The sequence below is a fragment of the Blennius ocellaris genome, assembly GCF_963422515.1.
Source record: "Blennius ocellaris genome assembly, chromosome: 7".
NCBI lineage: Eukaryota > Metazoa > Chordata > Actinopteri > Blenniiformes > Blenniidae > Blennius > Blennius ocellaris.
In genome coordinates this window covers 7,953,379-7,969,327 of record NC_137656.1, presented here as the reverse complement: position 1 = coordinate 7,969,327, position 15,949 = coordinate 7,953,379, and the positions used below count along the sequence as shown (strand labels likewise).

At 40.5% G+C, this 15,949-nt stretch overlaps 1 protein-coding gene across 1 annotated transcript in view; it reads left to right on the top strand.

The window, feature by feature from the left end:
* Positions 1 to 15,949, top strand: part of kremen1 (kringle containing transmembrane protein 1) — a 70,987-nt gene that overhangs the window by 41,036 nt on the left and 14,002 nt on the right. The window contains exon 4 of the mRNA XM_080499016.1: positions 14,894 to 15,018. Coding sequence (XP_080355142.1) covers positions 14,894 to 15,018 — 125 coding nt within the window. The remainder of the gene's footprint in view (positions 1 to 14,893; positions 15,019 to 15,949) is intronic.

Genomic DNA, 15,949 nt, shown 5'->3' with positions numbered 1-15,949 from the left:
GTTTCTCCCTGTAGGGGTACAGAGGAGCTTTCAGTCAGACGCAGAAGACTCCCATCATTTCTATTGTTGATCTGTGGCCGCCACGTGGTGTTTCACCTTCTGGCTCTGCCTAGTCTCAATCTGTTGCATCTTGAAGCTTCGGCTGCAAAAAGCGGGTGAATGCTGATGCTCTCTCGGTGTCAGTGTTTTCCCTCTGTGGCTGGCAACAAAAGCCTGAAAAACACTGTGGTGTGCCAGAGAAAGGCCAACAGTGGTCTTTGTTTTCATTTAGTCTGGCTTTTTGTTTTGTCTGTGCCTTCGTTCTGTCTGCTTTTTTCTGCCTACGTTTGATGTTGGTGGTTAGTAAATGGTTGCCACTCGCCAAGGCACCTGCCACAGCATGCAACGCTTCATCTGTTTTCCAGCTGAGTGCCTCCTTGCCATCTGGGGTCATGCCACCCGGTTGAGGGTGACACACCCTTGCAGGACGCACAGTTGTCACCCGGGTCACATGTGGCCCAAGAAAACACACGGTGCATGACAGCACAGTTTAGAGCGTAGGTTGTTGCATTTGCTGATCCTAGTAATCCCTTGCAGCAGCAGCTATCATGTGGTGAAATTGTCTAAACATTTCAAAAACAGTGAGCTGTCACTGGGTACCATCCTCTGCCCAAAGCCGACATTTCAATAGAGGGCCTCCTCATTCGCAGACCACTAAATGCTCAGCTAAGCATATCCTTGTCAAAAGTGTCATCCTTTTTTGAGGTCCACTTGTTGTGTAGCAAAACAGTTTTCCTCTGGTGATTTTACCATGAACACACTGGTTTCTATATTGGAATCAGTAAAATGTTGTGAACCTTTCTTGTGAGTCCTTGAACAAATATGAAGTGATACAGAAAATATTGGAGACATGACCAGACAGATGCACATCAACAACTCAGATCAGCGCAGGTCAAACAGAGTTCATAATGAAATGATAACAAGCTTCATACAGGGAACAGCAGTCTAACAAGATCCAATAGATCGAAGGCAACGATGCAACTAAGTACGGTAAGCAGTTGAAAAAACAGAATATACACAAAGGAAAAGGCGAGGACCAAACACACTTGATATAAACATGAAGCAAGCAAACAAGAACAAGTTGAACTTGCGACTTAAATACACAAGCACAGAAAGGTAGCAGGGCAGGACATGGGTGAAAGGGCCGCAGGTAATTCAAGGGGCGGAGCTACACAAGACATGAAACAAGAGGAGTATCAGAAAAATAATTCACTCTATGGCCACAGAAAACAGAAGTGGGACCTGATAAACAGGGAATATTACAACCTTATAAGCCTAGCATGTGACAACACCAGCCTTATATTAAAACACCCAGACGTGATATGACCTGTAAACACCCACAGGTAAAACAGATGAGAAATGCACAACCTTTAATATCTTGGCTTTGGAACCAGACAGAAACAATAAAACACATTTAACTATTTGTCAGGCATAAAAAGGCAAGTACAGTCAATTTTTCTAAACCTGGTAATCTTATTGACGACACGTTGATCTGCTGAAAACCTCAAGTCAGACCTCATCAGAAGTGAACATCCTAAACAAAGGCTGAACTTTTAACCAACCACTGGATGAATAATCATCTGATTTCACAATTGCCAAAAGGTAACCAGTGATCCAGATTTTTCTTAATCATGTTTTATTGGTCAAGCCATTTGTGTTACCATCAGTTTAGCAAACATGACATGTTGTTGTTTAAACATAGAATCATGTAAAATCCACCAATTGTTAGTATTTTCCAGAGACGGTTAACCTCATAAGCTGGACACAGTTATGTTGGATACTTGAAGCACTCTTGATTTTTTGCGTCGCAACAAAATTAGCAAAAACCACAAATCCTTTTTTGAGATTATAGGGCAGCGAGGGCTTGATGTTCTCTGACTTGGCAATGAGGTGTTTTTCTAATGAGGTGTGAGGAATTTACGAGTGAAACCTCTGGCCAAACCATTATGTTCATGAAATACAAGCTAAAGCCCCCAGCTGAATCCATCCTTTCAAATGATTCATGGGAGATCTTAAAATCAGTTTTCAGAAGCTTTTTTTTTTTTTTTTCACAAAATGCCAGTTTCATCTAAATGTAGCATCACTGATCTTTAAGATAGCAAATGAGTCAGCTTTATGAGACTCCTTGACAAAGTTATGATTCCACCCTTCAGCCATTTGTTCTTGAGACTCATTTCTTTCAGTGTGGCTCCTTTAAGCTGACAAGCATTCGCTTGAGGACGTGGCCTGATTGAATTTGACTGACACGGAGTGAAACTGTCAGGATGAAGTCCTGAAGCGTTTGCCAAGACAAAGTTGCTTTGATGTGCGCGATGGAAGTTAATCTCTCAACAGTACATAACCAAGAAAAACTTGTTCTGCCACTGAGCTTTTTCAATGCGGCTTAAATTACTTTTCCCATGTTTCACCCCGCAGAAAAGCAGTTTTAAATTAAAACAGGAGGTGGAACATGTAGTATTTAATCTCCAGGATAATCGGGAAGTAATATCAGTAGATGATAAATCAATTTAAACACACACACTAATGTTTACAGAAAGTCATTCTGCACATTTTTGTGTTTCCTAATACATTAGGATGCCATGTGTTTACAGTCTCTTTTTATGTCGGACATTGTTCTTGTGGCTGGCAATACCTGCTGTGTGGGGTAATGAGCCTCATTATGTGTATGCCACAATTCCCAAAAGCTCGAAGGTATTTTAGGGTGTTGCGTTGTTGCAGAGCTGCCGGTGTGTTTACACCCAATCATTTAACCTCTTGATGTTTTAATGCCTGGCTCACACTCGGCTTTACTTTCATGTGCTCTGACAATTGAGGGTATGTCTGATTAACCCTGTCTGCCAATACCAACTGCATCACATCCATTTGGCAAGCTCAGCGGCCACACCTTGAGGACAACAAAATGTGTATTGTCAGGGATTTTCTCTTTGATTGATTGGTATTGAGGAAAGTATGCAATGATCTTATTCGTTTCAACACTGATGCTTATAAACGACGCTTTGGAGTTGTGCGCTCCTCGAGTTGATGCAAAAACAGATTTACCACACTTCACATCAAGTATGTTAGATGTTTTTCATTGCTATAAATGCCTAAATGTTATGTCTAAATCCAAGCTGTAATTTCTTATCACATTTTAAAAAAATTTAAATGTATACTTTTTCCATGTACTTTTAATATTTAGGATCGGATAAAACATACACACTGGTTTTAAAACTGAATTGACTTAATGTTTTTGTGAACTCATCTGTGTTGATTTTAAATGATTAATGGAGCACATTCAACTATCGCAGACGTTGAATATTTATTTTGCTGCTAATCTAGGGGATTAGCAGCAAAGGAAATATTAAACCTCTGAGGAACTTGAATGTTTCTTTAGCTGCTAATCCCCAGATGATTTTTTTTCTTTCTTTCACTTTTACACCACTGAACGCTTGTAGTTTAAACTTATCCAGATAAATACCCCACCGTCTTCAAGTTTGATAATACTGGCATGAAACTGTGAAGACATTTGTGGTTTCTACTGGATATGTCCTGATGACGGATGAGGATAATCTTTTTTTTTATCATCATTGTTCGGGTTACCGTTGACCAGGTGAACTTTTAACAACCAATCAATTAAGATTTATTTGGTTCCTCAGATATCCCACAACCTGGCTAAGTTTTTGTTGGAAACCTTCTGGTAATATTCCTTTTTCCTATTGTACTATGAAAACAATCACGCTGGGAGAGAAAGCATCCTTAAAAGGTCTCATTATAAACACAATTGGGGAAAAAAAAGCTTGGTTGAATGTCTGTCAGAAGAACAAGTGAAACATAATCAATAAGACGTTGGATGTGTGATTTGGAAGACAAACCCCCACTGAGTGATCTGTATCCTGCCTTGTGTCTGTTGTGGTTGCCAGAACCAGGGATACTTTCAGCCAAGGTTATTGTAGCATTTGTCTCACTCTCCGCCATTGTTTTCAGAGGCACAATATTTTCCCGAGGTGGCCTTGTACCAGCTTTCACCACAACCAACCCTCCCGACCAGCACACAGAGGCAGGTTCAGGCATTACTGAGCGCAGGTGTGTGTGTGTGTGTGTGTGTGTGTGTGTGTGTGTGTGTGTGTGTGCGTGCGTCATTTTGGGGAAGTGTCAACTCTCAGACATCAAAACATTCATGTTGGCTCATTGTAGTAATGGATAAATTTTGACTCTTTAAAACACAAAGAAGTTTCATGTCAGATGGGCAAACGGATCCAAAATACAGGCTGCGAGGCTTATCGTGGCTCCATTTACTAGAATCTTAGCCAAGAAGAGCTAAAGAACGTACTAAATGTAGACTTCCCATGAGAAGAAATATGATGTAATATCGGTTCCCTCATGCAGCCAGAGCATGAACAGAGATTTTTGGCCCCACTGGCCCAATCCTATAAAATAAAGTATGATTTAGAAAAAAATACTGGGTAATGGGATTGCCTCACTAGACACAGTAAATATTACACAATACCAAGATATTTGACGGTGCTTCTTCAGAGAGCAATTTCATGTCCCAGAGATTCAGAGAGATAATATAAACCATCACTCTGATGTGATGAAACTTTTTGTTTCATTTTGGATATTAGCCAGGCTGGAGAAACCAAGCGCTTTTTTCTCTTCCTGTATGGGTTGATTGGAAAACCCAAGAGCCTACATGACTGAGCTTGGAGAATCTTGTGGCCTGTATTTGGACGGTGGAAGGTCTGGTGTTGCCAAAGCTCTTTCACCTGCATTAGACCTGTTCTTACCTGACAAAGTGGGTGGAGGAGCTTTGAAAACGCTTGTTATTATCTTACTCTGACCTCTGACCTCTTCATGGCTCCACCTATATCTGTCCTCAGGGGAAATACCTGTCCACAGCCCTTTGACAGAAACCAGAGAGACAGGTAGAGTTCATCCCACAGCCTCTCGCTCTCTCGGGCTCTCTCTCTCTCTCTCCCTCTCTCTCTGGCTCTGTGCCTCTCATAACATTGCTGGGGTTAAATCAGCCGAGGCCATTAGAGAATTAAAGGTATTGATTATGAAGAGAGCCGGTTGTGTAGAAAGTTTGCTAACGAGAGCAGCGAGACAGCCATTGTTTAGTGCCTGTCCTGAGAAAAAAGAAGAAGATTAATAGCAGGTTGGTCACGAATGGGGCTTCAAATCTGGATCAGCATTATTCTGCACAGATACAATAAATGTAATTTTTCTTTTTTAGTACAGCAAGTGTCGTTCGATCTGTGCATACGCCCGTATAATCAAATAGTTTTAATGATGCAGGTAAGACAGTGATGAAGTAAGTCTACAACAGAGTACTAGCCTAAAAACACATAGCCATAGTATTATTCTGCAAAACTATGACGAGTGTTTGTGAACAAAATATGTCAACATTTATACCAGCAACCAGAACACTGGGCCTTCAATGTCATATTAAAGAAACCATTTGCATAGGGTTATAGCACAAACCTACTTGGTAACATATAGAACTAAATAACTTGTTTCACGTGAAGTAAGTTAAATGAGTTGAATTTCTTCAAAATATTCAATAACCTGAGATGTGTCCTCTTGAGGAAACAAACTGGCCTCTTGGTTAAAGATCTATACAGTAGAAGTGAGGACTTTGTACCAAAGGTTTGTACCAAAGTACACTATCAAATTTTTCTTTTGAGACCAACAGCTTTTAATCACAGTAGCTGCCTACAAACATTGATGAGTTGTATCAAGTGATAAGATATTCACATTAGTGTTTTATTTTGTTAGGATGTACATTTGCATATGCCATTAGTCTGTTAAACTATGTTTTTAAATCAAGATTAGATAAAGTTCCTGCCATTCTTCTTCAAGGTGGGTCCTGCACGTGGCAGTCAAATTTAATTTAATTATCTGCAGAATTACTAAGAATTTGAAGCATAAGTACTTGATGGTACTATGCTGAATGTATGTGTCAGTTTTAAAGGGAACCACCCACTGTCATTGGTAGTCTTATTAATGTGTCGCAGAATGTTGTTCATGGGGCGTCTCAAAAAATAACTGATGGCATTCAAAGTTTTGGTCACCGCAGATAAAGAGTGACAGTTTTCTTGGGAGAAAAAAAAAAAAAAAAAAATCAAACTTCCCTAATCGGTGTCCTCATGATCGTGTACCCTTCATGCTCCGAGACCTCTTCACTCAATTGTTTTCTTGTGTCGCTCAAATCAAACGCCAAGCTCGTAAAAACCAGTCTAATTATCTAATGGACAAATTTCCTCTGACTTTTATGGAGTACTTTCATACTCTCCTGTTATCGTTAACCTTTGATTAATTGCTGCATGTTGCTTTTCTCTTGTTCATTCTCAGAACAAAGTTACGTGTTTAGTTTCAGGACTAATTACTCTCCACATAATGAACATTATTGTTGAGCAGTGTTTGCAGTTACAAAGGAGATTCTCCCTCTGGTGCTTTTAGCTGCTCATCTTGTGTTACCTTCACTGACACTGTTTCAAAACAAGTCTGGGAAAAAGCTTTTCTCCCTGTGTCTCCATTGTTGTGTCCGAGTGTCCATTGTGGTAACACTGCATCAGCTGAATGACGCACTTAGTTTATTTTTTATTTTTTTATATCCAAACAATTTTCATTTCAACAACAAAGTAAAAATTGCATATTCATTATATGTGTGTGGATGAAATACATTTATCTCCTAATGGATTTAAAAAAAAAAAGTTGAATACAGTTTATTTTTTGTTTACTATGATTGACAATTATATGTTTGCAAGTGCAAATGTAAAATGTTCCTTGTGTTTTTGCGTCCTTTTACCCGACAACAGTGTCTGAGCCACTATAAACACAACATTTTGAAAACACTCCATCTCTGTCTCTGTGTAAGTTTGCATGTATATAAACATGCACAAATGTGATATTGCACACATACACATGGTAGCTGCTCTAATAACAGGACACAAAGAGGAATAACTGTAATGCAAAATAACACCATCAATTTAGCAAAACACTCAGAGGAGTTAATGTTAATTTGCTACATATGACACGTTTGCTTTACTAATGGTTGCATTTATTTATAACTCGTTTCGGACAGTGGTGCCAGTAGGCTTTGCCTTTAACATAGATGCTGTTTTTATTGTGGGTGGAAGAATTTTCTCAGATGGTTTTCTCAACATTTATTTGGGAACTATTTTCTGTTATTCTTCAAGTTGTGACTGATCATCTCCATTATAGCATTTTTCTTATTTCCATCAGATTAATCTCGTATTTTAAAACTCACGCAAACTGAAAACACTATCTGCTTATGTAAAGGTGTAATTTAGTACACATTATGCAGGATCTTAGAAAACAGACGTTTACTGTTGTTACTATTCATTTTGCATGGATCTGGAAGAGTTCTACTTATTTTTGCTGCTTTTTTTTGTAATAACCTTGAAGAGAAAAACACCAAAGAACATTTTAAATCCACAGTTCAGATGCGAAAGCACATAATGGTGCTTTATTAAAGGCTGTGTTATTTATAGTTGGCATTCAGACAAGTACGACAACCTCCCACTGTAGAAAGAAGTGGATCTCTTTGAAGAGAATGATGACAAATGGAAGTGCTTATTTAACACCTGAGGTGGTCACCAAGTGTCTCCTCGTCTTTTCATCTTGCGTCCGCTCAGGTATTGAATCTCCTCCGACTCCTCGGGACACAGACTATTTAGTTTTTGTCAGGGAGAGGCGGCGATGTGGTTTGGTGGCCATTTTTCATTTCTCTCTTGTATTGTTCGTCCCAGACTCTGTGAAGGCACTAATTATTCATTTAGAGCTGCGGCTCCTCCCTATAACCTCTAATTAGATGGTTAGTCACTACCCCCGAGGCTCCGGGGTAGAAGCATTGATCTCTTGTATCTCAATCTTGGTGTGACAGAGTTTCACACACACATATACACACACACACACACACACACACACACACATACACACAGAAAAATCCAAACAAACAGGGTCAGATACAGTAAACAGCCTGTTTCAAACTCCCAACTAGCAAAGCCTGTCCATTAAAAAAAAACAAAAAAAAAACAAATGCTTTTCTCATTCTGTCCAATAATAAGACTTTTTATTGTCTGACTGTAAACTGTTCACATTTACAAGCTGGATAATTTATGACCTCCATTGAAAAACAAAGCAGCAACCCTGCAGAAGCACATGATGGTAAACCCCCGCCTCTTCACAAACAATACCGTGGTTCCAGAAATTGGCATCCTGCGGGACCGTGTGGAATATTTCTGTTTCTCTCGTGTTCTCTCGTGAGGCTGGAGTGCAGCCGACAAGACTAATCACAGGGCTGATGAAATGCAGCAGCTGTATTTGTTTATGTATTGCGTATACTGTACTACAAAAGGGGTAATAAATGGGGCCGAGACACAATGAAAGGGAGACGAAGTGAGGAGCAAAACAGAACGGGGGGGGGGGGGGGGTTATCACATAAACATCAACATTGATAAGTGTTGTTTCCTTTTTTTCCCCCTTGTGCCCAGCATTCCTGGGAACATAATGCACGTTTCAGGGGGTGTGTGTGTGTGTGTGTGTGCTTCCTATTTGAGTGATTAACCTGCTGGTGGCAGATTAATGATCCTGTTCCAAGACATCAACATACCTGTGTTTTAAATTACTTGCATTCAGCCTTTTAAGGTTTGAGGTATGTGCTGTTAAATTCCTGCTCTTATTCTTTACACCTCTTTTATATTGCTTCTTTTAAGGTGAACATGCTAATGATGTGGGGGGTTGTGTGTCTCTAGTTTCTGTACGATCGCACGTTAAGGATTTCTGTTTTTAATTTCAGTTTTATTAATGAATACCTTTAACACATTCCAACCTGTGATTCTTATCAGCAACTCAGTTCTGTCCCGGTCCAACTGGTTTCTTTATCATTTCAAGTTATATCAAAACCATATCTCAGGCATGATGATTGTCCCAAGTGGAAATAATAAATAAAACACAGATGAATGTCTTTGAAGCACTTTCATATGCATGCATTTATTGCCAAAAGGCAAAAAACATGAGAGAAAACATTGACGCTATCTGTATTCAGATGTGGAACATTGGTTCTTTTGTGGGCAGGTGCGTGTTTATTTAGACTTCACAGAGATTCACAGCTGCCTCAATATTTCATTTAATTTATAGGAGATGGCAAATATAGAGCTACATCATACATAAATATCGCATTGGGAGACAACATAACATGTTATTATATTCTGAAAGAACATGTGTTTCCTGGTTGTAAAGGCTGATGTAATTGGGAGAACCAACCAAACTCTGTTCTGTTCTTTGTCTTTCTCTCTCTCTGCTTAGTCTTAACAGTCACATTAATTTAATATTGTGATTTATTTTTAATGTCTCAAACTCGCATGTCTCAAAAGCACATGGATTTATTCAACTGATGATTTTGTTAATCAATTGCTGAACTTGTTTTTCCTACGAAACAAACCAAGTTTGATCAGTTGTGTCTCTCAACAGCGCAAAAAACCCCAAAACTTTACTTTAATGTATTAGGTTTTTATCATGGAGCCGGTCTGGCCCTATTGAGTTCAAATGGGCCTCTGAGTAGCTCAACTAAAATGAACTTGACATCTCTGATATAGAGAATATATTGGACAGGTTAACCTGTAATTTTCAGCACTGCTGTAATCACTCCTTGTAAAAACCCAGTGCCATCACCCACACAATAAAACCAGAGGACAATATTATCTCTGACCTGTGTGGGCATTTCCAATCAGCCCGGTTTACTCTGACCTTTCATAGTCCCACGGACCAGAATTCTTGAAGTGGTAACTCGCAAGCCGCGAAGTGTTTTCTGAATGAAACAACAAACATGCAGCTAAAGAAAACCAAATGAACTGACAGCAATCATGTTACGACTCATATAATCACATGTCGCTATGTTAGATGTGCTCTCTTCCCCTGTTTACGTGGAGACGGGGCATTTTCAAAACGTTTCCCTTTGGGAGACATTGTCTAAAAGGACCGTTGTTGTGTAAATGGACAACTAAATTAAAGTCTCCTGTTTTCATTTGAAATATAAGGAAATTGCATGAGAGCAAAAGAGCTGAGTGTGAGGATGTAGCCCATGAAAAATTGATTTTATAATTTTGTCACTGGTGCAAACAGCTTATTCGTATTATACAATATTCTTTTTTTTTTTTTTTTGTGAAACCCCCCCACAAAAAAAATCCCATGAATAGCATTACTTCACCTTTCTCTCACCTTCTTCTTCTCTTCATTTTCTTCTTCGACTTTCCTGCTCTTTACCCTCCAGATGTCATGGAACTGTATAACTGTTAATTAGGTTTCCTTAATAGCACGTTTGTCCTCCACAGCTCGGCGACCTGCCTGCACGCGCCGGCTGCCAAGCGCACTTGCCGCGGCCTGCAGCGCATGCTTGATGATGTTTGTTGCTGTGTTGTTCTTTTCTCTTCACCTCTGATGTGTTTTGGGTTAGTAGCGTTGTTGTGTCTGTGCCTTCGGCAGAGGTGTCTCCTCTTTCCCTGCTCAGCAGATGCCTGTCAACTTTGTTGTTGCCTGCTGTCTCGCGCCGCGTTGCACCGTGGGAAGGCTAAGGTTGCGTTGGTCTACAAGTTGGTCTCGTTTGGCTCTGATTTTATTTTGTAAACTTTGTGGGAGACTTTCTCCCACTGTGATCCCCCCAAGGTTTTTCAGAGGTCTGGGTTGACTGGTGCATTCATGCACCTTGTGCGTCCTTCTTCTCTCCCCTCTAAATTCCACCAACAGCTTTGAAGTGTGTTCAAGGTGTTTGTGTGCTTTCTGTTTTACTGTACACAGAGCTATGTGCACTTGTTGCATCTGTGAAACAGATGTTTTTGTTTTTTTTAAGTGACAGAGCTTTTCTAAAGAGTAGCTCTGCAGATTTTCTCCATGTGAACTCTACGCATGCTCTGCAAAGTCTCCCGTCTTCATCTCCAAACAGTCTGGTGTGATACAACCCCACCACCTGCTGCTTTTAGGCTGCTGCTTCACAGCTCCAGGGAGGAGAGGAGGACAAAGAATGATAAATTAACTCTAGTCTGCAATCTTCTTGTCAAAGCAAAGTGGAAAAAGGAGCATTTCTGTCTTTAATCTGTCTACTGAGCCCTGCAATGCCTTTTTTTTTTTTTTTTTACCCCTCGATTCTTCTTAAAAGCTTCATTGAAGTGGTGCCTGCCTTGCTCAGAGGGAGGTTGATGGTTCCCTACCAGGTGTTTATCTCTCGTCTCCCCTCTGCTCCCCCATTGCTCACTTCTCGAGGGTTAATCCAGTGCACACTCCAGCAGCAGGTAACAAATAAACTACTTCCACAATGCTGTCTTGTCTCGCCGTGGAAATACGACAGACCACAAAACATTCTTATTACCGTTCCTGTTTGCCTTGAACCTGTCATATAATCCAGGCCTTTAGTGCCACAACTGTTGGAATCTTGGAGAACAATTCAAACAAATGCATTAATCCACTTATAAAACTCTGGCGTGCTCTTGACTCAAGCGAAGAATATCGCATGTGATTTATGACCGGTCTGAGAGAGTTTTGAGAGCTTTGCCTGCGAGTGTTGAGTCATCTGTCAAACACGGCTCTGCACGGCAGCAGATTCACGGCTGCAGCCAAAAGCTCACCGGTCACTCTGCGGTCAGAGAACGAAACGCAGGCTCCCTCTTGCTGTCTGCCAGCTTGTTTCACGTCATCTTCTCTCCTTCTGCTCTCTTTCACTTTTCCAGTCTGTGGCGGACATTCTTGTGGACAACAATTTGTGCCGAATCTACAACATGGCGCATTTTCCCCTCCACCGAAGCTATTCAGCCTCAATCTTACACAAACACGAGGAATCCAAGGAATCCATCATGCATCTTGGGCGGGGGGGGCGGGGCTTGCGTGCCAGCCAGAGAATTAACACTGGCACCCCTCAGACAATGTGGTGTCTTTATTAAGGTCACTGCAGCTCATAATTGCAGTTTTGACTGATGCTCTTTCACAATGAAATTGCACAATCCCATCTCCAGAAAACTTGGGAAATTTTCTCCAGAATAAAAGTCCTGCATTTAGTCAAAAATGGTCGAACCACAACATACTAAATGCTGAAAAAATGAAATCAGTTTGTGTTTAAAAGTTATAAAAGCTGACTCCGAATATGATACGAGCAACACATCAGCAGAAAGTGTTCACCAGTGTGCAGCAGTAGTGCTGGATGAGTTAAATTGCCCAGGAGACCAAATGCTTTAGCTTTTAAATTCTCTCTTTGACTTGCTTCATACAGTTTTTCGAGCTGTATTGAGCCTGGTTTGATGTATTATTCATTTTATAAGGCGGCAAATGTTTCCAGTTTAGCAGTCTTTCACCACAACCTTTGTAGTAGGTGTAGAATTGTGGTTTGGCATCGCCTTGCTGAAATAATCAAAAGGATTTTCTGAAAAACAGTTGTCTTTGTCAAACTCCAAACCCTCCAAGTATTGTTCAGCGGTAACCAAGCTTTCACAGTCCCTCATGCCGCATGCACCGACACACCCCCATACCGTCACAGATGGAGGCTTTCGAGCCGTGTGCTGATAACAAGCCTAACGGTTCCTCTCCCCTTCAGCCTGGAGGACACAATGTCAACAATATTCCATTCAATTTCAGTGTTATTTATACAGCGCAAGTCACAATATACCCAATACATCTAAATGGAATGATAAAACTCCCTTTTAACCGGAAGCACTCTGAACAGATCCAGAAAACAAGCTATAATATCTATTTTTGAAAAAGTAAGAAAGTTTTGTTTTCCCTGTAATTGTGGAAGGATTGTGAGTGAATATCCCATCTTTGTCCTTGAGAGATTACATATTGCACCGAAAATTCTTTTTCAAATGTACAGGGAACACTGCCTACTGAATCCTGAATCTCGGATGTAAGCTGAAATTAAATTTCCTGCTTTTTGTTGTTGGTAGGAAATATTCTAAAACTGAATCATGACAGACTTGTAATAAAACGGATCAAGTTGTTTTGTTTTGTTTTTCCTTTGTGTTTCTGGTTCTCTGGTGTAACTTGCTGTCATCGGCGAGCTCTGCATGTTTGTCTGATGGCACCTCAGTATCAGTACAGTATCAGAGGACACACTGCCTCACAGTGTCTGAGCCTGTCGCGTCTCGTTGGGACGTCCACATAGCGATATGCTGTTCTTGTGTTCTTGTGTAATATCCAACTTGTGATCAAATAGATGTCTCGCTGTCTTTTCACAAAAATGAGGGGGAAATGGCACCGCGGAGCCGTCTGCCATATTGGATTTGTGTTGGTCTGTGTAAACTCACACTAATGCATTTATCTTTCCGGCCTTGAGCCCACGCAGAATATTCACAAGCATGATGAAATGTTGTTATTTTCCATGCTCTCAGTATTGTAATGCCTGTGCAAAATTGAAAAATCTGATGTGACTTGTATCTTTAGTGGTTTGAATTATTGCAAAAAAATATTGTACCTAGAGGATTTATATAACTGGTAAATTAGATTGAAACTCCTTTTTGGATTGTGCATGTTGGATGCAGTACGATGAATGTTTTGTCATGCTTTTGATTTTTTGCATCCTCTTTTGTATCCCTGCTATTTTGGACACAGTCTTTCCTCTTGTCTTTTCTTAATGAGCTGTTTTGTACCCTGCGGCCAGATGACACTACTTCCAATTAGACTGAGGAGCTTTTCTTCCCCTTTCTTGCAGAGGGAATTACTTTCAAAGTGTGCCTCTACTTCTGTTTGTCAAATTCGTTTCACATCAGTACATGGAAATGAAACACGAGTGCGCCAGTTTGAATCTCAATGAAAAACAAATCACAAATGGGGAGATAGACTGCTGGGGGCTTTATTGGCACTTCCCTGGCTATTATGTTGAATTTAAAGGCTTTGGGGTGTTTAATCACTGCACTAGGTTTTGAAAGATTGCATTGTATTTGATGAATGCGCCACGTATAAAGGGAGGCAGGCTGATTCATCTGCTTGAATGAGATCTGGAGACGCGTCAACAGCCATCTTCCATCAACCGGTCTGGTCAGTGATCCATCTGTCCTCCTCGGTTTGTCTTATGGAATCTGACCTACTCGCAAATATTTGAGTTTTTCTGAGCTCATCTGATAGCAGATTGAAGTACTCAAGAAATGTGTAAAATGTGGGATTTAGGTTTTGTCCAGTCCTTGCCATTTCTTAAATTCCATCTCGAAAAATTAATTGCGCTAGGTTTTTTTCCCCCATTCGGTTGGCTTTTCAGATTTGTGAAATTTCACCTCTGACCAAATGCAAATGCAGATTCATGCATGTTTTATTCCTAATCTGTTGCAACTTGCTTGTTTTTTTTTTCGTTCTTTTTTTTTCTGATTTCTACTTTTCTGCCGCCATGACTTGAACATTCCTGCCCCTTTTCACCTTTTCCCTGCTCCTCATCATTCACAATGACAAATCCCATCTCCTTATCTCTTATTTTCAGGATCCAAGCAGCTTGAACACTTGTGGAGTTTGTAAGCGTAGATTTCTCTTCAGGGTGTGGCTGCCAATTGCAGAAATCACAGATATGACGATACAACTTGTTGCAGTTGAACACGGCCATGAGTTAATTAAAGGTTCCTGAGTTGCGATGTATGATGTGTTTCATAAACTCTAAACCAGGATTTTGCTTGAACCTGCTGTAATTGCGCCTTACCCTTACTTACCTGCAACCCCTCTGCAGTTAATTGAACTCCATCACACTTTCATGGGAAAATGTGGGATTGTCCTCATTGCTGCACAACATTCTCAAACTAAATGTCAAGTGTCAGTTCAGATTTTCACCAAGTTGTCATGTGGAACTGATAATTTCCTTTTCCTACCTCCCCTACTTGTCCCTCCGCAGTGCCTGGAAACTTGGGCTGTTTCAAAGACAACGGGGACCCGGCCACCCTGTCCGGCTCCAGTGTGACCTCCAACAAGCTCACCATCCAGTACTGCATCAGTTTCTGTCGGAAGCAACGGTACAAGGTGCGATTACAAATGAAATCAAGAATATGAAAATAATTTGAAGTTCTTGTAGTTGTTCACTTGGTGCAGCCTTTTGGTGCAGACTCATTTCAGTTGTTACTGTGCTTTGTGTTCACTCGGCCTGAGATGTTGGATTCATAAACATGAGATGAATGTGAGGTCATAGTAACCTCAGCTTTTGATGTTTGCCCACCAAAATCTCCAAATCCAGTTCTTCTTCTGCAAGAGTGATTGCATCATTCACATTTGAAGATAATCCCTCAAGGCTTTCTTACGATATTCATTAGGTTTCAAGTCGGGATGTATGATTTTTTTTTAAAGACATTTATTGAGAATACAGACTTTAAGACAGTGAACAATAAAGGTCAAACCTAATATGAGACCATGCAGTCTTGGTATGATTTATACTTCTATCATGAAGCCAGGGCTCAAGCAAATTACCCAAAAGAACAGCCAGGAGTCAGACGAGATTGGATACAGTGACACGCAAAGGTACAGATAATCCGATAAGTTGTCATAAACAGGTGAGGGTTCAAAGCAAGGACAAGCTGAACTAGGACAAGAACAGAAAGACAAAGTGAGGCTGTAACCAATATGAGCAGACGAGCTGGAGTGAGAAAGGTACATATACTGTATGCACACTGAGAATGAAGTATAAAGGGAACCAGAGACTCATGAAACACAAGGACACCACCAGGAGCCATCATGGAAGAATACAAGAGGGAACTAAAGGGAAAACAACTCATGGAGGCCTAAAATAAAGGACAAAGGACAAACCCCAACATGAGAAACGTGGCTCTTAAGGTGTCATTACAGTTTCTGTCCACAGCGTCGACAGCTAGAAAAACCTGATTTGTGAAGGAGTCAGAAATATTGATTTTCATATTATATTTTCATCCATAGGGGTTTAGTAGAGTTTAAAGTCAAGACT